Here is a 25,560-nt window from a genome sequence, read left to right on the forward strand (position 1 = left end):
GGCTTGAAACATGGCGCGGGGCTTTCTTTAGAAAAGCTATACTTTAATTACTCAGATTGTACAATGAAAACAGGAACCAGAAGACTGGTCTCAATGCTCACAACCGTACAAAAGACAAATAGAAAACCTGCACGTAGAGCGTGTGGCCCGGCGTCCCCGCTCTGGGCACGTGGCGGGCCGTCCCCACCCCGTTCTCAACTGCACTGGGCCTCACTTTGGTCACCTCAACCTTGCAGGGCGGAGAGAGCATCACGCTAGCAAGGAAGAGCCCTCCCTCATGGTCCTTGGAATTTAAGAAAAAATAAAAAAAAAGATAAAAGTCTAACTGGCAGAGCTGTTGCTAAAATTAGGAAGTTACAACTTTTTTGGTTAACTTTAACATTCAAAAATGTAATATTGAATCCAAAAAAGTATCTGAAATCACACAAAAGGTAACCCATATTAAAATTTAAAAAATAAGTCCACAACACCCCCGAGAAATGAACCTAAAAGCTTCCATGGGCTGGGGCTCGGCAGCAGTCGCCGGCTGTCCCTCAGAGCCCCACGGTGAAGGTGGGTGTGCGGGGGGCCTCTAGGACACGTTGGCCATGGGCTTGTACTTCTTGAAGCGTGTCCACTGGCCTGTGGCGTAGTTCATCTCGAACACGGTGTCCACCAGCATTGTGGTACTCCCCTGGCCGTCTGACTTGGGCAGGTCTTCTGTGTGCTCGCTCAGCTTGATCTGGATCACGTCACCCTGCTCCTGGCACGGGTTCTCTGTGGAGGGCAGGAGCTGCTGGGCGGGCCGGGGCGCAGGGCGGAGAGAGGGAGTCCACCCTCCCACCGCAGTGCCCTTGTCCCCCCTCCCCCACCCCATGGGGCCAGCGGCGCCCACCCACCTCGGGAGCCAGCCATGAAGCCCAGGATGAGGGCCTTCTCAGGCCGCGTAACTTTGTTGGCTGTTTTGAACATCTCCTGCGCGGCGAACATCTGCTCCCTCTGCGAGCAGGGAGAGAGGGCTGTGGGTCCGTGGGCCCTCCCGGCACCCCCACCCGCATCCGCACCACCTTCCCAGTGACTCTTGCCCAGCACCTAGAGCACATGTACCGTGAGGGACAGGTTCTTCTTGGGCTGCTGCTGGGCAGGGGGCTGGGTCTGCGGGGCCACCATGGCCACTGGAGGTGTCTGGGCAGTCGGGGTGACAGCTGGGGGTGTGGTGGGCGTCAGGGGGGAGGTGGGCGTTGAAGGCGCAGAGGCGGCAGGGCTGGGGCCGCTGTTGTACATGGGGGCCCTCTGCTTGAACTGTGCTGGCAGCGCGGGGCTGGGAGTGCTGGGCTCCTCAGGCGGCCGGCTGGCCTGCAGACCCGCTTCCCGAGAGGACGGTGCTGTGAGCAGAGTGAGGTATGCTGGAGGGCCGGCAGCGCAGAGCCAGGGACCCCCCTCCACCTCGGGAAGGGGGTCAGACTCTTTTCCACCTCCCTGGCCCCAACTGCTTGACCCTGAGACCTCGGCTCCGGGTCCCCACAGTGGAAGCCGGAGACCCCCACCTTGGAGCCAAAGGTCTCTGGCTTTTCCAGACCGGCGCAGGGAGATGTACAGGCTCTGGGAAGACAGGCAGGCTGCCGCCTCCGGTCCCAAGAGCCTGCTGGACCCCGTGGCCCTCTCTGGCTACTTGTGCTCCCAGGACCACACTCCTGGAGGGCCAAGCCCAGCAGAGCAAGAGCTCCAGAGTTGAGGCCATTATTCTGGGTCCACCTTTCCTTCTGAAATCCTGGGACTGGGAAGGGACCCCTGGGCCCTGAGGCAGTCAGCCGGGCCTCCCCGCCCCCACCCCCAGCACAATGCTCCTGCTGCGCTGTGCAGAGAGGCCACCACCTGTGTGCCCCCAGAAAGGGTAGAGCAGGTGGGAACTTCGGGTTCATTCCCGGAAACTCGTGCTGGCAGGTCAGCACCAGCAATAGCTCGAGGAGGACACAGCATGGATGTTCTGGAAGCCCTGTGCCAGCTGCTGCTGTGTCCCATCCGAGTGGGGGGGGCACTCCCAGTGGGGAGCTCACCTGCCGGGGTCTCAGAGCTGGGGACGTAGGACGAGGCCGGGACCGCGCTGGGTGTGGCAGGCAGGTAGCTTGTGGAGGGCAATGCGGGCTCACTGTTCAAGGACCCAAGTTTCTGGAACACAGAGTTTACAGTCGTTCCTAGACCGGCTCCACCCCCAACCCTGCGGCAGGACCGCGGGTTCCACTCTCCTCAAACCTGGGGTGACCCCCCCCGCGGCTTAGGGAGCTTCCCAAACCAGCTGCCTCTGAGGAAAGGTCGTTCGAGGTCTCCTCTTACCAGAAAAGCAAACGATAGAGGGAAGACTCCCTCGTTGTACGAAATGAGAAAACAGCCTCGCAACAGGAAGAAACTAAGCCATTACCCAGAAGCCACCCTGGTCTCGGGGCCTTTCTCCAGCCCCTGCCTGTGGCCCTGAACCCACGAGCTGCACGTGTACAGTCTGTGTGGACGAGACTCTAGGCGGCAGGCTGTGTTTGGCCACTGATCTCCACCACGGCAGGCAGGCCTCACGCCCCACACACAGGCCTGACAGCCAGCGCCCGCCCGCCCTCACACTTGTAAGGCCAGCACTGCCCTCCCCAGCAGGCAGAGGGGAAACCAAGGCACAGCAGTGAGGAGACTCGCCAAGGAGCCCCCCAGAGAGCACATGCAGTGTGCATGCACTCAGCCTTCATGTGATGCCCACGTCAGGGCCTCTGGCCAGCGCGCCCTCCTGCACCCTCACCCGCACACACACGTTCCACATGGGGCAGATGGTGTGGGGAACCACCGGAACAAAAGGGAGCACACACAGTGGCCTCAGGAGGAGCAAGGGGATAGGTGGGCAGCTGGGGAGGGCGCTGCAGCCCCACCTGTGTGGACACCAGGCCAGCTGCGTAATCCGGGGTGGCGTTCTCCACGATGGTCTCCTCCTTGGCTGTCTTTTCCACCACCTCCGCATCTGCCAACAAAGCAGAGTCCTTGCCAGTGTCCCCACTGGCACAGCACCCTGCGAGCCAGCCTAGCGGGCCCCTGGGGTACAGGCTGAGCGTGCGTTTCACACCCAGTCTCCAGGCAAAGAACACAGGAAGCCCATTTGCGACACAGGTGTGGTCGTGGCGCCCCAGTTACGGACACCCTTGGTGAGCCATACAAGCTGCCAGGGACACGAGGAACCCTGGCCTCCGGGAGAAACCAAAGAGGGACCGGTCGGGAGGCGTGGCCCCAATCCGCCCAGACCCCGCAGGGAGCCCCGTCTCCATACCCAGCGTCTTCCTCCTCCTCTTCGCCTCCCGGCCGGCACCCACCATATCTAGCTCAGAGATGTCAAGCAGCTGCCAAGACAGACAGAAGCCCACCCTTAACTGCCACGGGAGGGACGCCAGGCCACTCTGGTGAGGCCATAGAGGCCCGTGGGGAAGTGCCCACCTTCACGCCCCTCTCCTTCCGCAGAGGAGTCCTCGAAGGCGGGATGGGTGTCCGGTTCCCGGCAGGACTGAAGACACTGGGGGTGGTGGGGCTTCGGAAGGGTGCCTGCTTCGGGATGCCTTTGAGTGGGGCTGCAGAGAGGACAGCACCTGTCAGTGGCTGCCTGGGCCAGGGCTGCCCCGCAGCGCAGGCTGGACTCTGGGGTCTGGCTTGTCTCCTGCCACTTCCACCCTTTTCTACAAAAACCTGCACACTGTACAGTGGGGAGGCGCTTGGCTGCCCACTTCACCGGCCTGGTGCCTTCCTCACCCCCCGCGAGCCTGTCAGATGCTCAGCAGGTGTGACCCCAATTCCCACGGACTGGCTGTGTCTCTGAGGGTGGGTGGAGGTGACCCCACAGGGAACCTGCGACCCCGGGCCTTAGGGAGTGAAGGCTTCCCCTCCGGGTACTCAAGCACTCAGGTGTCGAGTCAAAGAGCCAGGCCACAGGAAGTGATGACATTTAGGCATTTCTGCCAAAACCACCAACAGAAACAAAGCTGTCACACCTCCAGCCATCTGCCCGAACACGCCGAGCCTTTCGACAGCCCAGACAGATGGGACTCTCAGCCTAGCTTCCTTCCTGCATCTCTTGGCGATCAGACCTGTTCTCAGCTAGACCCCCCACATGCCCCACCCTCCCCCCCGAGTCTGGTCCCCAGTCTATCACAACAAAGTCGCCTGACACACAGGGATGGTGCCTCCGGAACAGGGCCTGTCCCCGTCCCCAGGCATCTGGCACCTCCCCACTCCCGCCTCCAGACCCACGCTCAGATCTCACACCATGACGCAGAACCAGGGGACACGTGGCCCCCTCCCAGCACCATGAGCAGGACCAGAGAAGCATGCTGGACCTTGAACTGGATGCTGTGTCAAAGGCATAGTGACCATGCCACTGGCCTCAGGATACCTCACTGGGGTGGGGCCTACAGAAGGGGACCCCACCCCTGAGGCATCCATTTGGGCTCCAACAGGTGTGCACAATTTTGTTTTCAGGTGACCCAGTTTCCCAGCTGTCTGGTCGGTCCTGGGCCGGGAAAATGGCCGTTGTGCCCTCTTGCCCGTTGGGTTTTCTGTCCAGTGCCTTCTGGGGGCCAAGCCCCAGGGAAACTGGTTTTCTCCTCACAACATCTATTCCACTTGTGTGCGGGGCTGTTTCTACCCCAGAGGAGGGAGGTGCAGCCCAAGAACATGCCTTGGGGACACCTGCTACCCTGGGTACTTCACTCTCCACCTGCAGCCCACCCCCCCACCCCCCCCGCACAGAGCAGCACTGGGCTTGCTAGAGCAAGCCAGAAGCCAGCATTTCCCTCAAATTCTAGTCTGGCTGCTCTTGGCACGTTCACACGTAACCTTCCAGGTCCTTCTGCAAACAGGAAACCTTAACTCAAGCCTGAGCGCTCTCATCTCCTGTGTCCTGTCACCACCACGCCTCAAGGCACCTTCAGGGCCCACACAGATCTCGACACTTAAGTGCCACTGCGACAAGGAGAGAGCTTGTCTCTGAGGTCAAGCCCCTTCTGACAAGCAACGGCGAGCCCGGGGGTGCGGTGCCGCCTTACTTGTGGTGTCCATTTTCCGGAGCAGGCCCCGACCTTTGGCGTGAAAGGGCACCCCTGCGCTCCTCTTCAGCTGCTGGGCTGTCTCAGTGGCTGTAAGGAGGGTTGCGTTAGATCAGGCCCGTGCCCTTGACTGCGGAGGCACGATGCCCCCGTGACTCTACCTCCCAAAGAAGTCAGATCTGGAAGAGTTCCTACAAACATAGGGCTTTCTCTTCCTAAGCAAGCATTCCCGCATTCCCCAAGCAGCCCTGCCCCACTTCCGATGTCCTGTTTTCTGCTGAGAAAACCCTACTGTCGAGGAAGTAGAGCCAGGGGCAGAAAGACTTGTACTCCCAAGGGCCTGGGAGGGTCCTTCTGTCTCCCCAATGGGTGGAGGGAGGCCCCACAGGTACGGTGGGGCGTCCTCACTGGTCACCGGGCAAGGTGTGCCGTTTCTCCTCACAGATGCGTGAACAAGAGGAAGGAAACAAGACTTTCCTGAGATGGCTTGGCGGGGAAGGTGAAATGCGAGGCCAGGGCCAGTGGTGGGGGTGGGTCGTGGGGGAGCACCAGGGCCTGAACCCCTGCCATGCTCTGCAGGGGTGGGTCGTGGGGGGGGCACCAGGGCCTGAACCCCTGCCATGCTCTGCAGGCTCTGTGAGGCCACAGAGCAGCCATGGACCCAGGATACCAGGTTCTTGGCAGTCGGGGCATTTATGTACATGGTTAATACCAAGTCCCTGACGGCTCAGAAGAAAAGTGAACTGAAATCTGTTGTGCAATTTGGCTGAACGAATCCATTTTCTTGCCTTTTTTCTGGCAAATATCTTCAACACACATTTTATACGCTGCTAGTTGAGGAAACATTAAGTAAAATGGCCAAACATCTCTAAGGCCAAAGGGGCATCACCTGCAACTCCAGAAATGAGGGAGGCCCAGCCTTTCCAAAGGCCCTCATGAGGCCACCTTTCCTGCTGCCCACGTGGCGCGGTTTGTAGGCTTCATTTTGTAACAAAGACTACAGACACTTTAACCCAAAAACCCCCAAGTTTCTAAAGCAGACTTTAGAACACAGTTTAGCAGAGCAATAAATAAATTTCCAAAAAAACCCCTAAACACTGCACTTTGCGTGAGCAGCCGTCTTGCACGGTTTGGGTGTCGTCGGGCCTGGAGGAGCTCCAGCGAGCAAGCCCTGAGGAGGACACCGCGTGAACCAAGCCAGTGGGTCCCTCCGAGGGGCGGGGGCACTCACATTTCTGCAGCAGCTCTGCCCTCAGCGTGGCGCTCTTCGGCTTCCTCTTCAACTGGAAGTGTTTCACCGGGGGCGTGAGAGGCCCGGCGAGAGTGGTCAGGGCACTTTTGTTCAGGTACCGGCACTCCAGGGGCAGCATGGCGGACGCCTCACACTCGTTCACTGCTCGTTCCAGAACCAACACGAGGCATTAGCAGCCGCATCCCCTCCCACGCGCCACAGCTGGCACACGGCTCATGTGAAAATGTGAACCCACGTGCAGTCTCCTGTTTATGGTCCTGGATCTTCCGCTTGCTTTTCAAAACAGAAAACAAGGGCGCGGACTCCCCGGAGGCTCCACCCCACCCCGTCACCTAGCAGTCAAGGCCGCCAGTGCCACTAGGGGTCAGACGTACGGCTCAACTGGCCCGGCCCAGCCCGGCCCGGCCCACCTGCCCCTCAGCAGCACGACCATTTCTGGAGGGTGCTGTGAGCGTCCGGAGGGCATCGGAGGTGCCAGGACACACCCCTAGCAGTAGGAAGGGAAAGTGCGCTGTGGTCTCAGCCAGCAGCCTCCCCCGCCCCTGCTGAAGCCGGGCCCTCAGAAGCAGCACCCAGGCAGCTACTGGCTCTGGGTGCTCACCCAGCAGTCAGAGCTCAGGAGAAACCCTGGGGGAAGGGGCTTGAACCCAGGTCCCACTCTTCCTGCACACCCATCCCCTCATGGTACTCCCTGTAGGACCAGGCCCCCCCGCCAGGGGCCAAGGAGCACCCCTCACCAGGAGCTGAAGACAGAGCAGCCCTTCCCACCCAGAGAAGTCACCAAGTAGGCACGGACCTCACCTGCACCCTGGGCAAGCTAAGCACCGGGACAGAGACCTGTGGGGCTGGCTTCCCGGTGCTCCTGCAGTGTCCATGGGGTGTGTGGGCCACTGAGATCAAAACTGACAGAGCGGTCACTTTGGAGGGGAGAGGGGGTGTCGGGGCCACCTGCAGGGGGCGGGCCGGCCACTGGCCTTGCAGTAGCATGGTCCCATCTCTAAGGGCACACCAGATCCAGCTCGCTCGAGGAGAGGAACCAGCCTGCCACTTCTGCTAGAGTCCTGACCGCTGGCCAGTATTTCCTAAATGGTTTCAGCTCCCATTGAGAACAAGTGAACTGGTAATATCTTCGACACAAGTTTCTGAGCATCTACTCTGTGCCAGGGAATGATCTAGGCTCTGGAGTTGCAACCTGAAGGGGCAGAGCCCATCATGGCCTTAAGGAGCTGAGCAGGGAGAGAGCGCGCGTGACCATGAAAGCGGTCACGGATCTCAGATACGGCAAGCGTGGTGAGCAGCAGCCTGCAGGCTGCCCCAAGCTTGTTTCACAAAGACTCTGTCCTGGTACAAAGCTGGGGGCCAGCGTCCAGGGCGGACCATGTACACGGCAGGCAAGCACACGATGCAACATTCCAGATGCCGAATTCACTTCAGCAAAGAGGTTTAAAGGAAGACCTGTCTCCCTGTCTCCCAGTAGGAAACACACACACATACCCTTTTCTCTAAGTTCTCCTAAAATGTCTTGAACGTTGGGATTCTGCTCTTCGAGGTCAAGGTTAAGCGAGCCTGTGTCGGGAAAGGACTTCAGGATGTCAGCTACCATGAGAACCCAGGGGTCCGAGTCCAGGGTAGCCAGCTGGATAATCTCTGCCAGGGCGCCCCTCATCTGCCGAGAAAGGAGAGACGGTAGTCCTGAGGGGGGCCCCCCAAAGAGATGCCACCCCTGCCCGCCCCTCCCGGGACTCCCCCACCCCCGCAACTGACACGTGCCAGCACCTTGCTCAGGACTGCAGGACGGAGCTGGGCAGAAGCCAGTATGCATGCACCTTTGTTTTTAAACAGAGGGGCCTTGCTCGCACCCCACTGTAGCTTCTGTGGGCATAAAACAGTGTCCACGCTCTACAGCAATGGCCTCCATACCCGTCCCATCCTTGTGGGGGCCTGTGGGCTCCCCCTCCTCTGTGCCCTCCACCCCACGGCCATCCCCCTGACCCGGGTGGCCACTGTCTCTGCCAGGGCACGATGCCCGCCCGCACTGCTGACGCGCACTGGGCCCTGGGGTGGCCGCCTCTCCCCGCAGCCTCCGAGGTGGCTCCCAGTGGCATCCAGGCTTCTCGGCTGCCCGCACAGAAGGAGACCGGAATGCTGTCCAAAGACAAGCACCTGCCTCCCTTGAGCGCACGTTACCCAGAACCTCCACCAGGCCACCAACATCCCCGCTTAGGAGACCTGCTGGTGGGGCACCATGGTGATGGGGAGACCAGCTCCCAGTCCCGATAGAGCAGTATGGATGCAGGCAGCCTCGCCATGCTCAGCAGGGCGAGGGCCCAGGAAGGGGCAGAAGGCGGCATGGGGCTCCTGCTGCCTGGCTCCCACCCCCGCATTTGTGCTGGCCCCCGGAATGGCCAGGGCAGAGGCCCTGATGGAGCTCCTTTCCATCCCTCAGACATGAGACTCTGAGACTTGGCACTCCTGGCCTGATGGAGTCCCCTCACCCAAGCACGCCTCGAGTCCCACCCACCAGGGCAGAAGCCTCCTGGTCTCCTCACCCAGGTCAAAGCTCCTAGGTGTTCAATTCTGACACTGGGCAGCCCCTGTCGGCCACACACAGGACTGGGCACCAGCAAAGGGGTTCTAAAAGGCCATCTCTTGAAAGATGCAGAAATATATTCTTTTCATGGCAAAAACTGTAAACATTTATTTTTTAACATTTGTGGTGGGGGGCTTTTTGTTAGAGATAATGGCCCCATCCACCACCTTCCCTCTTTTCTTTAGCTGAGCTATAAGCTCTGTTCTACATTAAAAACAAAAAGGCACAAAATGAAAATTTAAACAATATCGACTGTCCCTTACTACAAAAAATTAAGAATAAGAACATATATAAAATGATCACTCCTATCTAAACGTGTCTGCAGTGGCTCAGTAAGATGGCGGGCCCCCCATCAGTGATCAGCCCCAAAGCACTGAGAACAGGAAACACACTGTGTGAGCAAAGTCCTGAGCACCCACACTCACAGATGACAACACCAGGAGGGGAGAGGCCACAAAAGTGATGTCCACACCTCACACGTCTGGGAGACAAGGATCAAAAACATGGGTGATGGTCAACGCTGGCCCAGGGGCCAGGAGACTGGAGCCCTCTGGACACGCAGCTGGGCCTGAGGCCCCAGAAGCCAGGCTGGCGCTTCCTCGAGGAGACGAGCCTGGAGACCAGCCAGCTACGGCAGATCGCGTGGGGCAGCGGAAAGAATGAGGCCACCACATGCGGCCCAATATGGAAGCCTCCCAAAACGAGATGCACAGCAGACTTGACCCCTCTAATAACCTACCCTTCCTAGAGACCCCGAGTCTCTCTGGAGAGCCAAGCGAGGTGGGGCTTCAGGGATGGACACAAGCAAAAGAAGACCTGGTCTCAAAGTGCTCTCAAGTGAGCACGAGATGAATAGAGAACCCACCTGTGTTCATGAAAGCCTAGTGTTCTCAGCTGAACTGTACTCCTCCAAAAAGATATGCCAGAACCTCACAATACGACTGTGTTCAGAAACAGGGCCTTTCCAGGTGGTCAAGTTACGATGAAGCCATTGGGATAGGTCCCATCCACCATGACCAGTGTCCTTACCAAGAAGGGAAATCTGGACACAGAACCAAACACTCATGGAAGAAAGACAAAGTGAGCGGTGCCCCCACCAGCTGCCAAAGACCAGTGGAAGCCACAGCAGGTTAGAAGAGGCCACCCAGAGCCGTGTGATAGAGTGTTTCGGTTGTCCTAGGCTACCTAGTTTGTGACACTCTGTTCCAGCAGCCCCAGCAAACTAGTACAACAACCAGGAGACCAAATGGAGGAGATTTAAAAAAAAAAAAAAATTTTTTTTAAGATTTTTATTTATTTGACAGAGAGATCACAAGTAGGCAGAGAGGCAGGCGGGGGTGGGGTGGGGTGGGGAAGCAGGCTCCCTGCGGAGCAGAGAGCCCAATGAGGGGCTTAATCCCAGGACCCTGAGATCATGACCTGAGCTGAAAACAGAGGCTTAACTCACTGAGCCACCCAGGTGCCCCAAGATTTTTTTTGTTATTTTTAAGATTTTACTTATTTATTTGAGAGAGAAAGAGAGCATGAGAAGTGGGAGGGTCAGAGGGAGAAGCAGACTTCCTGCTGAGCAGGGAGCCCAATGAGGGACTCGAAACCGGGACTCCTGGATCTTGACCTGAGCCGAAGGCAGTCGCCTAACCAATTGAGCCACCCAGGCGTCCCAAGATTTTTTTTTTAAGACTTTATTTATTTATTTGTCAGACAGAGATCACAAGTAGGCAGAGAAGCAGGCAGAGAGAGAGGGGGAACCAGGCTACCTGCTGAGCAGAGAGCCTGATGCAGGGCTCGATCCCAGGATCCTGGGATCACGACCCAAGCTGAAGGCAGAGGCTTTAATCCACTGAACCACCCAGGTGCCCCCAAATGGATGAGATTTTATAAAAATGTTTAAAAAAAGAAAGAAAAAAGAAAAAAGGCAGGGAGGTTAAAACCAGAAAGACTACTGTTACAACCTGAATGTGTGTCCCCCTCAATCTAGAAGCTAAGACCCTAACCCCCATGTGGTGGGAGTGGGAGGTGAAAAGGTCCTGAGGGCAGGACCTCCATAGCGGAGGTGGTGCCCAGGGAGAAGAGGGATCCTGTGAGCACACAGCCACGAGACACTGAATCAGCCAGCACCTAGACTTTGCACTTCCCAGCATCCGAATTCTAAGAAAATAAATGTCTGCTGTTTAAACCATCCGGCTGACAATATTTTATAACGGCAGTCCAGGACACTTTTAGATTAAAATCTTCGACAAGAACCCTACCTTCAGCCACGTTCTCATGGTAGGTTTTCATGGGGCTTCTACGGGGAGACAGATGCCTGATGAAGTAAGGAGCTTCCAGTTCTTGCCAAGAGGGCAACCTGGCACGGGCTGCTGGAACATCGCATGCCCTCACGCATGCGTGTGCACGTTTACACACGCGCGCGCGCACCCACGCCTCCCCCAATCTATGAGAAAGAGTTGGCCTGCATCTAAGTGCACGGCTGGGGACAGACCCCGGACTCAGAGGAAAACAAAACTGGCTTCCAATCTCACAGCATGTCTGAAGGTGCACTCCTGATGCATGACGGACCCATCAGTGAATGGGAGGGCTACAAAGTGAAAAGAAATCAAAAAGGCACATCTAATGACTTCTTAAAACTTCAAAAGCACAAACCATAAATAAAAAACTTATTACTGTGTGTTAAAACAAAAGATGTCTGTTCAGCAAAGGGCAAATGAAAAAGTTGACAGGTAACAGAATGGCAGATGTAATCTGTAGTGTTTGTTCAAAACCAGCAGTGTTTACCATCCCAAATACAGAGTCCCTCCAAATCAACAAGATGGCAACCCCAATGGAAACAGAGACAGATACTATTTTAAGATTTTATTTATTTATTTGACAGAGAGAGAGAGAGAACACAAACCGGGGGGCAGTATGCAGAGGGGGAAGCAGGCTCCCCACTGAGCAGAGAGCCCAAAGCGGGGCTCAATCCCAGGACCCTGGGATCATGACTTGAGCCAAAGGCAGACGCTTCACCGACTGAGCCACCCAAATGACCCAAAGGCATTTGCTATTAACAGGCAATGGACAAGGCAGAAATTTGAGAAGGCAGAGAACACAGGGACAGCTGCCTCAAATGAACACAAGGCAGCACTTTTCAACCATCTGATCCACAAAAACAGAAAAGTGGACAAAACCGAGGGGGAAGGAGAATATAAGTGCCATCAGGCATTGCAGGTGGGGGTGTAGACAAGACAATCTCACCACTGAGGCAAATATGTCCTATGACCCAACATGTCCACCCCTGGGCACAGATTCCACAGAAATCCTCGAAGTGGCCCGCGGGGAAGGAGTTCCGTGCTGTGGCACTGCTAGTCATACCCAGCCTGGAGGCAGCTGTCACCCTGAGCTGGAGGGGGCCGTGCACAGGGACACCAAGCATGGGGGCCCAGCGGGGCAGGTCTGAGTCTGCCCAGCTCTCTGTGAAGGACCTGACAGTGACTTCAGGGCTTGTGGGCCACGTCAAAAAAACAAAAGCAAAAACAAAAACAAAAAACCAAAAAACCAGAATGACACAACTTTGAGCAATCCTTTTACTAACGTGCAAGCGTTCTTAGCTCACACACTTTATGAACAGGTCATGGCCAGTTGGCCAACTCCTGGAGGAGATGAAGAGCAACATGGATGAATCTTAAAAATAATGTTTTGTTTAAAAACTCTGACTGAAGTACCTAAGACAATATAATTTATATCAATTAAAAACAATATGCTCTGAAAGATGGGAACAGGTACTTTACCAAAGATTTGCGATGTGAGACTGACAAAAGACGCTCAGTGTCACTAGTGACTATGGAAACACAAACTAGGAGAGTGCCTGAGAGGACAGACACTGCCAGATGTAGAAGACAGCAGCTGGAGGGAAGGTGACATGGGACCGCCACCCTGGAGAGCAGTCAGCGGCTTTCTTTAGAAGTGAAACATATGGCGGGGGGTGGGAAAGGTGCGCAGCCGTTTAACTGTCGGTCCAACTCGTGCCCAGCTCAGGTGATGATCTCAGGGTTGTGAGATCCAGCCCCACAGCAGGTTCTGTGCTCAGCAGGGAGTCCCCTTGAGAGTCTCTTTCCCTCTCCATGTGTTCTCTTTCAAATAAATACATAAATCTTAAAAAAAAAAAAAAAAAAAAAAAAAAAAAAGGAAGTGATACTTACACCTAGCACCTGGCCACCCTCTCCTGCGTGTCTCCCTGGGCATGACAGTCCACACAAGGAGAGACCTGTTTCTAAAGCATGTCCACACAGAGGCAGTCTACTCAACAAAGAACTACAGGGGCTCCCAGCTGGTTCCATCAGAGCACGTGGCTCTTGGCTCTTGATCTTGGGATCGTGAGTTCAAGCCCCAGGCTGGATATAGAGATTACTTAAATAAACTTAAAAAAAAAAAAAGTTATGGGGCTCCTGGGTGGTTCAGTGGGTTAAGCCTCTGCCTTCGGCTCAGGTCGTGATCTCGGGGTCCTGGGATCTAGCCCCGCTTCTGGCTCTCTGCTTGGCAGGAAGCCTGCTTCTCCCTCTCTCTGCCTGCTTCTCTGCCTACTTGTGATCTCTTATCTGTCAAATAAAGAAGTAAAATCTTAAAAAAAAAAAAAAAAAAAAAAAAAGTTATGAGCTGGGATACCTGGGTGGCTTAGTCAGTTAAGAGCTGCTGCCTTTAGGTCTCGTCATGATCCCAGGGTCCTGGGATCGAGTCTCACATGGGGCTCCTTGCTCAACAGGGAGTCTACTTTTCCCTCTGCCTACCACTTCCCCTGCTTGTGTTCGTTCCCTCTCTCTTCTCTCTGCTTCTCCCTCTGTCTCTGCCAGCCCCTGCCTGTACATGCATGCTCTCTCTCAAATAAATGAAATCTTTTAAAACAAATAAATAGAATGGTTTGTGTCTGCAGGAATGTGGGAGCAGGATGTGGGGGTAAGAGTGTCACAAGATTTTACTTCTTTATTTGACAGACTATAGGAAGGAAAAGGGAGTCAATGAACAGTTTAATGGCAGATGAAGGAAGGGATGGGATGCTAAGTCAGACACTATGCAGACCATAACAAAGAAAGGAAACCACTAGAAGCTATGGAGGGGAGACATATGGGTCAGGAGACAGAGGGGAATCCCATATGCACCTCCTTGGAGAAGCAGAGAATAAGGGAAAGAAACTAAGGGAAGTAAAGGCAATATGTGAAGGGGTAACTACTGAGATTTTCTAGAACAGATGGAAGATGCCTGTAATTTCAAAAAGCCCACCAAAACATGCCATAGGAAAGTGCAAGACTACAGAGAGACCCAGTGTCCTGGGCCGATGATCTGAGGCTCCTGCTCGCTGTAGGGACAGAGCTGCACCCCACAGGCAGAGAAGAAACAAGAGAGGTGCTGGATGGGGGCGGGGGGCGCACCACGGCAGCAGAGTTTAGGTTAAATGTCAATGAAGTGGTGAGTCTGTGTGTCACAAGGTGTGTGTCAGAACTGTGACATGGACATGGGTTTAATGTCCTCGAAAACTACACATGTGAGAGGCGTGGATGTCATGTTCACACACTCCTGTCTGACCCTCTGCCCCTGGCTTGGAAAGTGAGGCTGTTTCTGTGTCCAAGTGACAGATCCTCGGAGTAAAAGTGGAACATTTCATTCTCTTGGAGATATTTCCAACAGCAAAGTTCCTGAACTGTAATTTTGGACAGTGGTTTCTCCGGGACGAAGACAGCTGCAGTGAGTAAAGGACATACTATGACGACCTGCCCAGGGGCAGTGCGGCCTTAGGATAAACCGCCTCTGGTCCACCTTGCAGCTGGCCTTATCTTTTTGAGAATCCCAGGGGAGGAGTCTGCAGCTTCCCAGTCCCTGAGCACAGGCATCCTTAGGACTACCCGTGGTCATCTCAAGAGTTGGTTAATTCTGCATAATAAATAGTACTTCCCAGCCATCCCTGCTCTCCCTGGAACTTTCACGGGTGCCGATGTCAATGTCTTAGACCAAAGTGATCGCTGGTTTTATCTAGTACCAGCATTTCTTATTTCCTAATGCCCTTTCAAAAACAGCCCAAACCGGGGCGCCTGGGTGGCTCAGTGGGTTAAGGCACTGCCTTCGGCTCAGGTCATGATCCCAGGTCCTGGGTTCAAGCCCCGAATTGGGCTTTCTGCTCAGCAGGGAGCCTGCTTCCTCCTCTCTCTCTGCCTGCCTCTCTGCCTACTTGTGATTTCTCTCTGTCAAATAAATAAATAAAAATCTTAAAAAAAAAAAAAAAAGAAAAACAGCCCAAACCTCAAGTCACTATTTACATTTTATGACACTTTGCAGTTAGCAAAACACCTCGTATACATTGTCTTCTGAAACCATTAGCCTCCATTTTCAAGACATCATTCTTGTTCCCCTAACTGGATAAAAATACTTAGAGAGCAGGAGCCTTAACCAACTTCTGGACTCCTCACGAAATAAACCAAAGCAATGGACCATTCTAATCTCTCTTCCTCCTCCTAGGTATTAGCTAAGAACTGTTGTTTACTGGGCCAGGGGTGCTCAGACATCTGCTCAAACAGGAGTTCTAAGCGTGTCTGGATGAGAAGTTTCTGGATGAGACTAACATTTGAGTTGGTAGACTCAGTAAAACAGACTGCCCTTCCTACTGTGGGTAGGCCTCTTTGAGTCCACTGAAGATAGAACTCCAGCTTGACTGAGATGGAACACTGGTCTTTCCCAGTCTTCAGACTTGGAAGGAACACTGGCTCTTCTTGGGTCTCCAGCTTGCTGGCTTTCTGACTAGCACCGTACATCAGCTCTCCGGGTCTCAAGCATGCTGGCAGCAGATCCCAGGACTTCTTTGATTCCATAATCATGTGAGCCAATTCTTTTTAATAAAAGCCAATTCTAAATCTGCATGTACCTAATAACATAGGCTCAAAATACATAAAGCAAAAGTTGATAAAATTGTAAGGAGAAATAGACAAATCTATATCATAATAGAGATCAACACACCCCCTCTCTAATCGGTAAAACAATTTTTAAAAAATTAGTAAGACTATAGTAGACCTATACAATACAATAAACAAACTGACCTAATAAACATATTTTGGGTAGTGGACCTCAAAACTAGAGAAGAAACATGCTTCTCAAGTTTAATCACGATGTTTATAAAAACTATTTCACCATTAAGCAAATCTTAAATTTCAAACAACTAAAGTAATGTAGACTGTATTCTCTGACAAGCACTCAATACAGCTAGAGTTCACTAACAAAAATGTAACTAAAATTTCTCCCTCTCCAATGTACAGAAACTAAGAAACAATTCTAAACCACACAGGATCAGTGAATAAATCATCATAGAAATTAGGAAATACTGTGACTTACTAATGAAAATGCTATTTATCAAAACTTGCAGGATACAGCTAATGTTGGGATTAGAAGAAAATGTATGGCTTTACACATATATTTTAGGGGAAAAAAAGCTGAAAATGAGGTCTGCATCCAACCTAAAAGATTAGAAAAAGAACAAAATAAAAAAGAAAGTAGAAGGAAGAAAAAAATGAAAGTCCGAAAAAGTAGTGAAATAGAAAACAAATACATAACATGACACAGAATATCAATAAAGCCAAAAGTTGGTACTTCGAAGTGTTAGAAAATTGAAAATATCTGGTTAGATGAATCAAGAAAAAGAAAAATGAGGGAAAAATGAAAAAGGGAAGATTACTGCATATGCTTCTGATATTAAAAAAATAAAGGGATATTAACCACTTTACACTAATAAATTTGAAGTTTTAGTAGAAATGGCTGATCCTTTAAAAAAATATGTAACATTTAACCTTTACTTAAGAAGACTATAGGGGCGCCTGCGTGGCTCAGTGGATTAAGCCTCTGCCTTCAGCTCAGGTCATGATCTCAGGGCCCTGGGATAGAGCCCCGCATTGGTCTCCCTGTTCAGCAGGGAGCTGGCTTCCGTCTCTCTCTCTCTGCCAGCCTCTCTGCCTACTTGTGATCTGTCAAATAAATAAATAAAATCTTAAAAAAAAAAACCAAAAAGGAAGAAGACTATAAAACCTGGGTGGCTCAGTCGTTAAGTGTCTGCCTTCGGTTCAGGTCATGATCCCAGGAACCTGGAGACCCATGGGAAGCCTGCTTCTCCCTCTCCCACTCCCCCTGCTTGTGTTCCCTTTCTTGCTGTATCTCTCTCTGTCAAATAACTAAATCTTAAAAAAAAAAAAAGACTATAAAACCAAAAATCAAAACTCAAAAATCTTCCCACAGAGAAAAGTCAGGTCCCACATATGGTTTTATTACTAAATTCTACCAAACATTTAGGAAGTAATAATTTGATTATTAAACTTTCCAAGGAAAAGAAAAACAGAAGAAACACTACAATCCCTTGTATAAGGGTAGCGTAACTTCATACCAAAAATCTAACAAGACAACATGGAAAAGTAAAATCAGAGGGGCACCTCGGTGGCACAGTCAATTAAGCACCCTACTCCTGGTTTTGGCTCAGATCATGATCTCCCGGTCACAAGATGGACCCCCACAATGGGCTCTGTGCTCAGCACAGAGTCCGCTTGAGATTCTCTCTTCCTCTTTGCCCCTCCTGGTCATGCTCTCTCTCTCTCTCTAAAATAAAGAAATCTTAAAAAAAAAAAAAAAAAAAAAAAAAGTAAAATTAGAGGTAAATCTCACCTATGAACATAAATACAAAATTCCTACACAAACTATCAAGACAACATAACCCAACAATATAAAATGGCCAAATTGGGGGCCACCTGGGTGGCACAGCTTATTGAGGCTCTGATTCTTAGTTTCAGCTCAGGTCATGATCTTGGGGTCTTGGGATCAAGTCCCACGTTGGGCTCCACACTCAGCATGGAGTTGGCTTCAAACTGTCTCTCCCTCTGCCCCTCCCACCCTGTGGTGCTCACGCACACTCTCTCTCAAGTAAGTATTAAAATAAAATTACTAAATTAGGTTTATACCTCAGGGATGCAAAGTTGGTTTACAATTAATGCTATTCTATAAATATGGGGAATTACACATCAAGGGATATTTTAACCATTTGTTAAAACTCAAAACCCATTCATGTTCATACTACTAGGATGGCTACATCAAAAAGACAGGATAACAAAGGATGGGAAGGATGGGAGAAACCGGAAAACTCAAACATCGCAGCTGGTATCAGCTGTGAAGAAGCTGAAGCCACCGGGGAAGACAGGCTGGCAGGACCTCAAGACAGTAATAACACAAGCCAAGCTGTTCTTCCCTGAGGCCTATGCCTGAGAACCGAAACCCAGTGTCCACACTGGAAATATAGGTCTATACACACTTCTCGTGAACTTTCACAGCAGCAGTATTCGTGAGTCAAAAAAAAGTGTATACAACCCAAATATCCATTAACTGACAAATACTTGAGGAATAAAATGTGGTATATCAATGCAGTGGAGTATCAGTCAGTTATAAAAAAGAAGTAGAAACAGACTACAACGTCAGTGAGCCCCAAAAGTATTACACTAAGTCAAAGAAGCCAGTCATAAGGACCACATATTGTATGATTCCATTCACACGAAATGTCCAAAATAGATAAATCCTCAGACACAGAAAGCAGATCAGTGGTCACCTCAGGCTGGGGAAGGTGGGGAGAGTGGTGGAGGGGGAGACTGCCAATAGCTTATTTGGGGGCTGATGAAAATGTTCTAAAATTGACTAAGATGATGGTTACACAACTCTGAACATACTAAAAAACACTCAATTTACATTTCAAATGAGTGAAATTATATCTCAATAGAACTCTTAAGAAAACTCATTCATGATTACAAAAATTCATGATTAAAAAAAATTTAGGAGGTGGGCACCTGGGTGGCTCAGTCAGTGAAGTGTCTGCCTTCAGCTCAGGTTACGATTCGCGAGTTGTGGGATGGAATCCCAAGTCCGGCTCCCCTCTCTGCAGGGAGTCTGCTTCTCCCTCTACCCTGCCACTCCCTCTGTTCGTGCTCTCTGTGTCAAATGAACTAAAAAAAAAAAAAAAAAAATCTAAAAAAAGAAAAAGATTATAAAATAAATAATTTATAAAAAATCTAGAAATAGAAGAGAATTTCCTTAACCAGATAAATCTATCTACCAAAAATAATAGTAAACATAATATTTATCATCAAAATAGTCAAAGTTCTCATTGTGCAATCAGAAAAAAGACAATGTACTGGAGGGGTCCTGGTGAGTGCAGTGTAAGGCAAGAAAAAGAAATAAAAAGTAGGGGGCGGGGGCGCCTGGGTGGCTCAGTTGGTTAAGCGACTGCTTTAGCTCAGGTCATGATCCTGGAGTCCTGGGATCGAGTCCCGCATCAGGCTCCCAGCTCCATGGGGAGTCTGCGTCTCCCTCTGACCTTCTCGCTCATGCTGTCTCTGTCTCTCTCTCAAACAAATAAATAAAATCTTTAAAAAATTTTAAAAAATAAAAAATAAAAAAAGTAGGGGGCGCCTGGGTGGCTCAGCAGGTTAGGTCTCTGCCTTCAGCTCAGGTCATGATCTCAGGGTCCTGGGATTGAGCCCTGCATCAGGGTCTCTGCTGGGTGGGGAGCCTGCTTCCCCCCACCTCTCTCTGCCTGCCTCTCTGCCTACTTGTGATCTCTCTCTCTCTGTCAAATAAATAAATAAAATCTTGGAAAAAAAAGTAATGGGAAAGATATTAGTAAAAGTACACAGAAAAAGAGTCAACAGAAAAATTAGTGCAATTAGTAAGCTATTCACAGATTCATCTAAAAAAATAAATTTGAACAGATACCACTTACAACAGCATGAAAAATACGAAATATCTAATAACACACCTAACAGAAGATGGAAGACCTCTATAAAGAAAATCATAAAACTTTATAACAAATATTAAAGGAAAACTAAATAGAGAGGTATGCCCATATTCACAAATTATCAGATACAATATTAAGATGATTTCACCCCAGAATGCAGTATAAATTCAACTCAGTCTAAATCAAAATTCCAACATGATGTATGTGTAACCTGAGAAGTGAAAGTTAAATATATACACAAGTAGAAACAACTCAGAACAGCCAAAGACGCTCCTGAAGAATGAAGTGGGAGAGGGGCTGCTGTGAGCTGCCCAGATTTCAGTATACAGTGGCAGCAACAGGACTTAGTGGGTTATCTGCACAGTGACATGAGAGCCTGAAGGAACCCAGCAGAGCCCAGGCACAGACCCACAGAAGTGACAGCAGTTTCAATAAATGGGGCTGGACTAACTGGACATCCATGTGGAAAAGGAAACTGGACTCCCAGCTTCACACAATTATCAAGGCCAGGCGGCCTGAAGAATGTGAAAGGTGAATAGAGCTGCTCCAACAAGACAGCAGAAACGCCCTCCTGTTAGGCCTCAACAAGACAAGCTGAGTCCCGTCACAGAAGAAGGAAAGACTGCTAGCAGCTGGTCCCAGCTGAGAGCATCTGCACCTCCAAAGGTTCTGTGAAAAAGCCTGCGTGAGGCTTAAAACTAACAATCGCGGGACGCCTAGGTGGCTCAGTTGGTTAAGCAGCTGCCTTTGGCTCAGGTCATGATCCCAGCGTCCTGGGATTCAGTCCCACATTGGGCTCCTTGCTTGGCGGGGAGCCTGCTTCTCCCTCTGCCTCTGCCTGCCATTCTGTCCGCCTGTGCTCACTCTCTCTCCCTCTCTCTCTGACAAAAAAAAAAAAAAAAAAAAAAAAAAATTAAAAACTAACAATCACTATAAAATATATAACTGAAAAAGGACTGCCAACTGATGTTTATATATATACAGATATATGTGTGTATGTTTTAAAAAAGGAAAAAAAAAAGCTGTCAGAAAAAAAACCCACAAAAGACGTGAAGAGGTAACTCACAGAAAAGGAAAATCAGTGAATAAATACATGAAAGGGTGCTCAACCATGTTAGTATTAAAGCAAATACAAATCAAAATCATCCAACGTGGAGAAAGTACTTAATAATACTATACTGCATATTTGAAAGTTGCTAAGAAAGTAAGTCTTGGGGCACCTGGGTGGCTCAGTCGTTAAAGGTCTGCCTTCAGCTCAGGTCATGATCCCAGGGTCCTGGGATTGAGCCTCCAATCAGGTTCCCTGCTCTGCGGGAGCCTGCTTCTCTGTCTCTCACTCCCCCTGCTTGTGCTCCCTCTCTTGCTGTGTCTCTCTCTGTCAAATAAATAAAATCTCAAAAAAAAAAAAAAAAAAAAGTAAGTCTTGAAAGTTCTCATGCCAAGGGAAAAAAATTTCTGCATGACTTACTGCACTGATCACAGGCAATACATGCAAATCCCATTATCCTTATGTTGCATGCCTGAAGCTAACATAACATTGTATGTTCATTAATTCTCAATTTAAAAAATGCAGGGGCACCTAGGTGCAACCAACTCTTGGTTTTGCCCCGATCCTGATCTGAGGGTCCTGTGGTGGAGCCCCAAGAGGGGCCTTCTGCTTAGCGGGGAGTCTGCTTCTCCCTCTATCCCTTCCCCTCCTCACGTGCTTGCTCTGTAAGAAGTAAGTAAATCTTTAAAAAAAGTGGCTCAGGGGCGCCTGGGTGGCTCAGTGGGTTAAGCCGCTGCCTTCGGCTCAGGTCATGATCTCAGGGTCGTGGGATCGAGTCCCGCATCGGGTTCTCTGCTCAGCAGGGAGCCTGCTTCCCTCCCTCCCTCTCTCTCTCTCTCTCTCTCTCTCTCTCTGCCTGCCTCTCTGTCTACTTGTGATCTCTCTCTGTCAAATAAATAAATAAAAATCTTAAAAAAAAAAAAAAAAGTGGCTCAGTCGTTAAGCGTCTGCCTTGGGCTCAGGTCATGATCCCAGGAGGGATGGAGCCCGGCATCAGGCTCCCTGCTTGGTGGGAGGCCTGCTTCTCCGTCTCTCACTCCCCCTGCTTGTGTTCCCTCTCTCGCTCTTTCTCTGTCAAATAAATAGATAAAAATCTTTAAAAAATTTTTAAAAATAAAAATAAATCTTAAAATGGTGCACTTACTCTGGGAAAGAACAAGAGAACCCCACCAAACACCTTCAGGCACCCAGCAGGCGGGAAAGTGTGGGGGAGGGCCCCTTTGGAAAACACCAGGCACAGTGCCGTGACCCCGCAACCCCAGACAAGTACGTGCTTACTGATCCCCTAATGCGAGTCCACAAGCCACCGTGTCCCTGGGACAGGACGGGCGGCACCCGGAGCCGAAGCCGCGGCGTGAACGCGCACCTCGGGCACGCGCGCAGCAGGCACCTCCCCGCCAGCCCCGCCAGCCCCGCACCTGTGCGCCAGCTCCACCCGCAGCCACGAAGGTACAGACCACAGCCGCGTCCTTCCGACAACCTCAGCGGCACCACGTTAGCCGGCGCCGGCTTCGGTATTTTGAAACCTAGTTTACCTCGCGCGAAAACCGACACAGCGTGCCGTTTCGGAAAAACAAGACCAGTCTCACACCCACGCCCTTGAGCGACGTGGAGCACGCGTACGCGGGAAGAATCCTAAGACTCGTGAACAAGCGCCCTGAATGAGCGGCTGTTCCGTGAGGTGCCCGGGACAGAACCCGGAGCCCGCCGCCCTCCGCGGCCCGGATCCCGGTTGCGGGGCCCCGATGGCGGCCACGGGACCCCACGTCCTCCGGCGGCTTCCCAGCCTCCCCTCCCGGCCGGTGGGCTCCAGCTCCTCCCTTCCAGCACCCCCGGGGCCGGGAGGCCGGGGCCTGTGGGGCCGGCGGTCGGGAGACAGGCCTGACCAGGGCGGGAGAGAGGGGGAGGCATGAGGGTCCCGGGGCGCGAATGAGGGTCCGTGGGCAGGGGGCGTGAGGGTCGGGGACGAGGGTCCCAGGGGGAATGGGGGTCCGTGGGTCAGGAGGGCATGAGGGTCCGTGGGCAGGGGGGCGTGAGGGCCAGGGGCGAGGATCTCGGGGCGGGAATGAGGGTCCGTGGGCCAGGGGGCGGTGAGGGTCCGTGGGCAGGGGGGCTTGAGAGTCTGGCATGAGGGTCTCGGGGCGGGAATGAAGGTCCGTGGGCAGGGGGGCGTGAGGGTCGGGGACGAGGGTCTCGGGGCGGGAATGAGGGTCCGTGGGCAGGGGGGCGTGAGGGTCGCGGGGTTCCGTGTGACCGTGAAGGTCCGGGGGAGGGCTGGAAGGGGTAAGCAGGGAAAGTCGGAGAGAAGGGGGCAGGGTCCGGGTCTAGGGTCCCTGGAAGGGGCGGCCCCACGTCCCCACCGCCGTTCGCCTCACCTCGTCCACGGTGCGGCGCGGGAGGTGCAGCGTCCCGAGCAGCAGCTTGAGCTTCACGGCCGAGGAGAGGCCGTGGAAGCAGAGGCGGATGTTGTCGATGACCGCGGTGGTGAGCAGGGACGCGATGCTGGGCGGCGCCCATAGCTCGTCGGTGGCCCCCAGCTTGTTGTGCAGCCACAGGCCCGTGTCGCTCTCCCGCATGGACGCCATTTTGGGGGGAGAAAGCCGGGCGCCGCCGAGCCGGCATCTTATGAAGACACCTACGCGGCCGCGGCGAGGACCCCCAACATGGCGGCGCCCGCGGGGCGGCCGCGGTGACGTCTCCGGGGGGGGCGGGGCTTCGGCGAGGCGGTCCGCGGCGGCGCCGAGGAGGGCTCGCGGGTCGCCGTAACGCAGCATGGCGGTGCCCGCGGCCGGCTCTTCGGCGGCCGGGGGAGATGACGTCAGGAGAGGGGCGTCGCGCGCCTGTGGAGGAAGGGCGCGTGGTCGGGGGACGCGGCTTCGAGGCGGAGCGCGCTTGCGGGGTTGGCCCGTGCCGAGAGGCGCCCGCCCGACAGCCCGCGCTACCTTGTCCCGGTGCGGACCAGGCGTCCAGTGTGGCCCGGAGGCGGGCTCCCAGGCAGGCTGCTAGGCGCACGGCCCAGGCTCCTCGCCCCTCCTGCTGAGGGAGCACCCTGCGCGCGGGCCGTGCGGGAGGAAGGTCTCCAAGGGCCACAGGACGCGTAGGACCGTCCGCCGGGGGCGGCCTGGGGCGCTCGCATGCCCTCGGGTGAGGGGTGCCCTGTGCTCTCTGCCGTCCCAGAGGCCTGAGTGGGCTCTGCGGCCCATAGGGAGTGGGTGGTGTACGACAGTGAGGGTGGTGCGCAGAGGCCGCTGGGCGGCGGGGGCTTGGTTGGCCTCCGGTCCCCGGTGCCGCTGTGTTTGCTGGTGCCCGCAGCTGCCCGGGGAGAGGACGGAGTCGCTGTGCGGGCAGCCTGCCAGACTTGGGCCTGCCCTTCGCAGATGCCCGGAGTGCGGGAGAATCAGCCCTGCCTTCCTGGGGGGAGTGGTGGCGGTTTCCCCGTGCCAGGATTCCGCTTTGGGAATGATCAAGGAAACCCCAGCACGGAGTGAGGAGCCCTTTGCCTGCGGGGGTTCCTCTCCGCCGGGGCCAACCCTCTGCTTCCCAATAGGCCCGCCACCTCGCCTGCTTCGGGAGGTCTCCGTGGACCAGGAGGTGCTCTGGTTATGGTCACAAACTGGGAGGAGTGGGTACTGGTCTACCATGGTCTGGCAGGGCTGGGGCATCTGTCGGAGAAGGGGAGGTTGCAGGAGGTCACAGGCTGTGAGCAGGAGCAAGGGCGACCTGCCTAGGGAGCACCTCGGTGCCTCAGGACGGTACCCCCTTCCCAGGTCCTCATCTCCCAGCCCCACACATACTTGTGCCCCTCCCCCATAATCTCCAAGAGCGCCGGCGCCCAAATCACCCCTTCAGACCTACTCCCTCCACACCCATAGGCTCCATCTTTCCAGTTCAAGACCACTATGGGGAGAAAGGGGGGATGCACCCACTGCCTCACCCTTCGGCACCTGGGCGGTGGAGAGGTCTGTAGTCCAGTCCCCTCAGATCAGATCTCGTAGCTCACCTCTCTCCCCAGGCATCTCCCCCAACCCACTCTAGAGTGTTCGGGATACCTACTGATGTATCAATGACAAACCTTAAATGTTGTGTATATATGTGCCTTCAATGGGCAGAGAGGAGATTATGCCAGATCTTGTATCCATTCCCCTAGCATTAAACCCTTAAACTGCTTCCAGAGACCCACCCTACAGACAACCTTCCTAGGAGTCCCTCCAAGACGATGTGCAAGGGTCTGGGAGCTGCCTTTCTGGGAGTGGAGGTATTGACCAAAGGGCATCCAGGTACTGTTACAAAGGGCTGCCAAAAGGTTCTCTAGGGGACTGCACTCCTTACGCACCCCCCAGCCCTGTGCTGTGACTGGCTTGTATAAGCTTACAAGACCCAACTGTTAAATTTTCAGGAATTGTACAAACTTGGTGTCAAACATAGCATTATTAAAAATTAAACTTCATTTTATTGTATTCATTTTATTACTTTATTTTTTACAACATATCTTACGTACCTCAGGGGGGCGCCTAACTGGCTCAGTCGGTGGAGCACATGACTCTTGATCTCAGGGTTGTGAGTTCGAGCCCTACATTGGGGGTAGAGATTACTTAAAAAAGTAAAATCTTAGAGGTGCCTGGGGGTTCAGTCGGATAAGCATCTGCTTTTGGTTCAGGTCCTGGGTTTGAGTCCCACATCAGGCTCCTTGTTCATTGGGAAGTCTGCTTCTCTCTCTGCCCCTCCCCTGCTCGCTCTCTCTCAAATCTCAAAGAAATAAAATCTTTTAAAAAAGAATCTTTAGGGGCGCCTGGGTGGCTCAGTGGGTTAAAGCCTCTGCCTTCCGCTCGGGTCATGATCCCAGGGTCC

General features: G+C 52.9%; 1 protein-coding gene across 1 annotated transcript; it reads right to left on the reverse strand.

Annotated features, from left to right (window-relative positions):
- Positions 1-22: 22 nt before the first annotated feature.
- On the reverse strand, positions 23-23,411 carry NELFA (negative elongation factor complex member A). Its single transcript, XM_047718636.1, has 11 exons — positions 23,088-23,411; positions 7,792-7,963; positions 6,277-6,438; positions 5,046-5,135; positions 3,445-3,575; positions 3,281-3,350; positions 2,889-2,977; positions 2,037-2,148; positions 1,087-1,364; positions 879-978; positions 23-756 (listed from the first exon to the last, which is right to left on the reverse strand). The coding sequence occupies exons 1-11, from the start codon at positions 23,295-23,297 to the stop codon at positions 572-574; spliced, it is 1,599 nt and encodes a 532-aa protein (XP_047574592.1). The 5' UTR covers positions 23,298-23,411; the 3' UTR covers positions 23-571.
- Positions 23,412-25,560: the final 2,149 nt, after the last annotated feature.

This window comes from Lutra lutra, chromosome 2, assembly GCF_902655055.1.
Source record: "Lutra lutra chromosome 2, mLutLut1.2, whole genome shotgun sequence".
In the NCBI taxonomy this organism is placed as follows: Eukaryota; Metazoa; Chordata; class Mammalia; order Carnivora; family Mustelidae; genus Lutra; species Lutra lutra.

Coding starts and splice junctions, on each gene's coding strand:
- NELFA (XM_047718636.1), bottom strand. CDS start 23,297: ATGGCGTCCATGCGGGAGAGCGACACGGGCCTGTGGCTGCACAACAAG. Junction 7,964..23,087: donor CGCGCCGCACCGTGGACGAG/GTGAGGCGAACG, acceptor CTTTCTCGGCAG/ATGAGGGGCGCCCTGGCAGA. Junction 979..1,086: donor AGAAGAACCTGTCCCTCACG/GTACATGTGCTC, acceptor CCCTGCTCGCAG/AGGGAGCAGATGTTCGCCGC.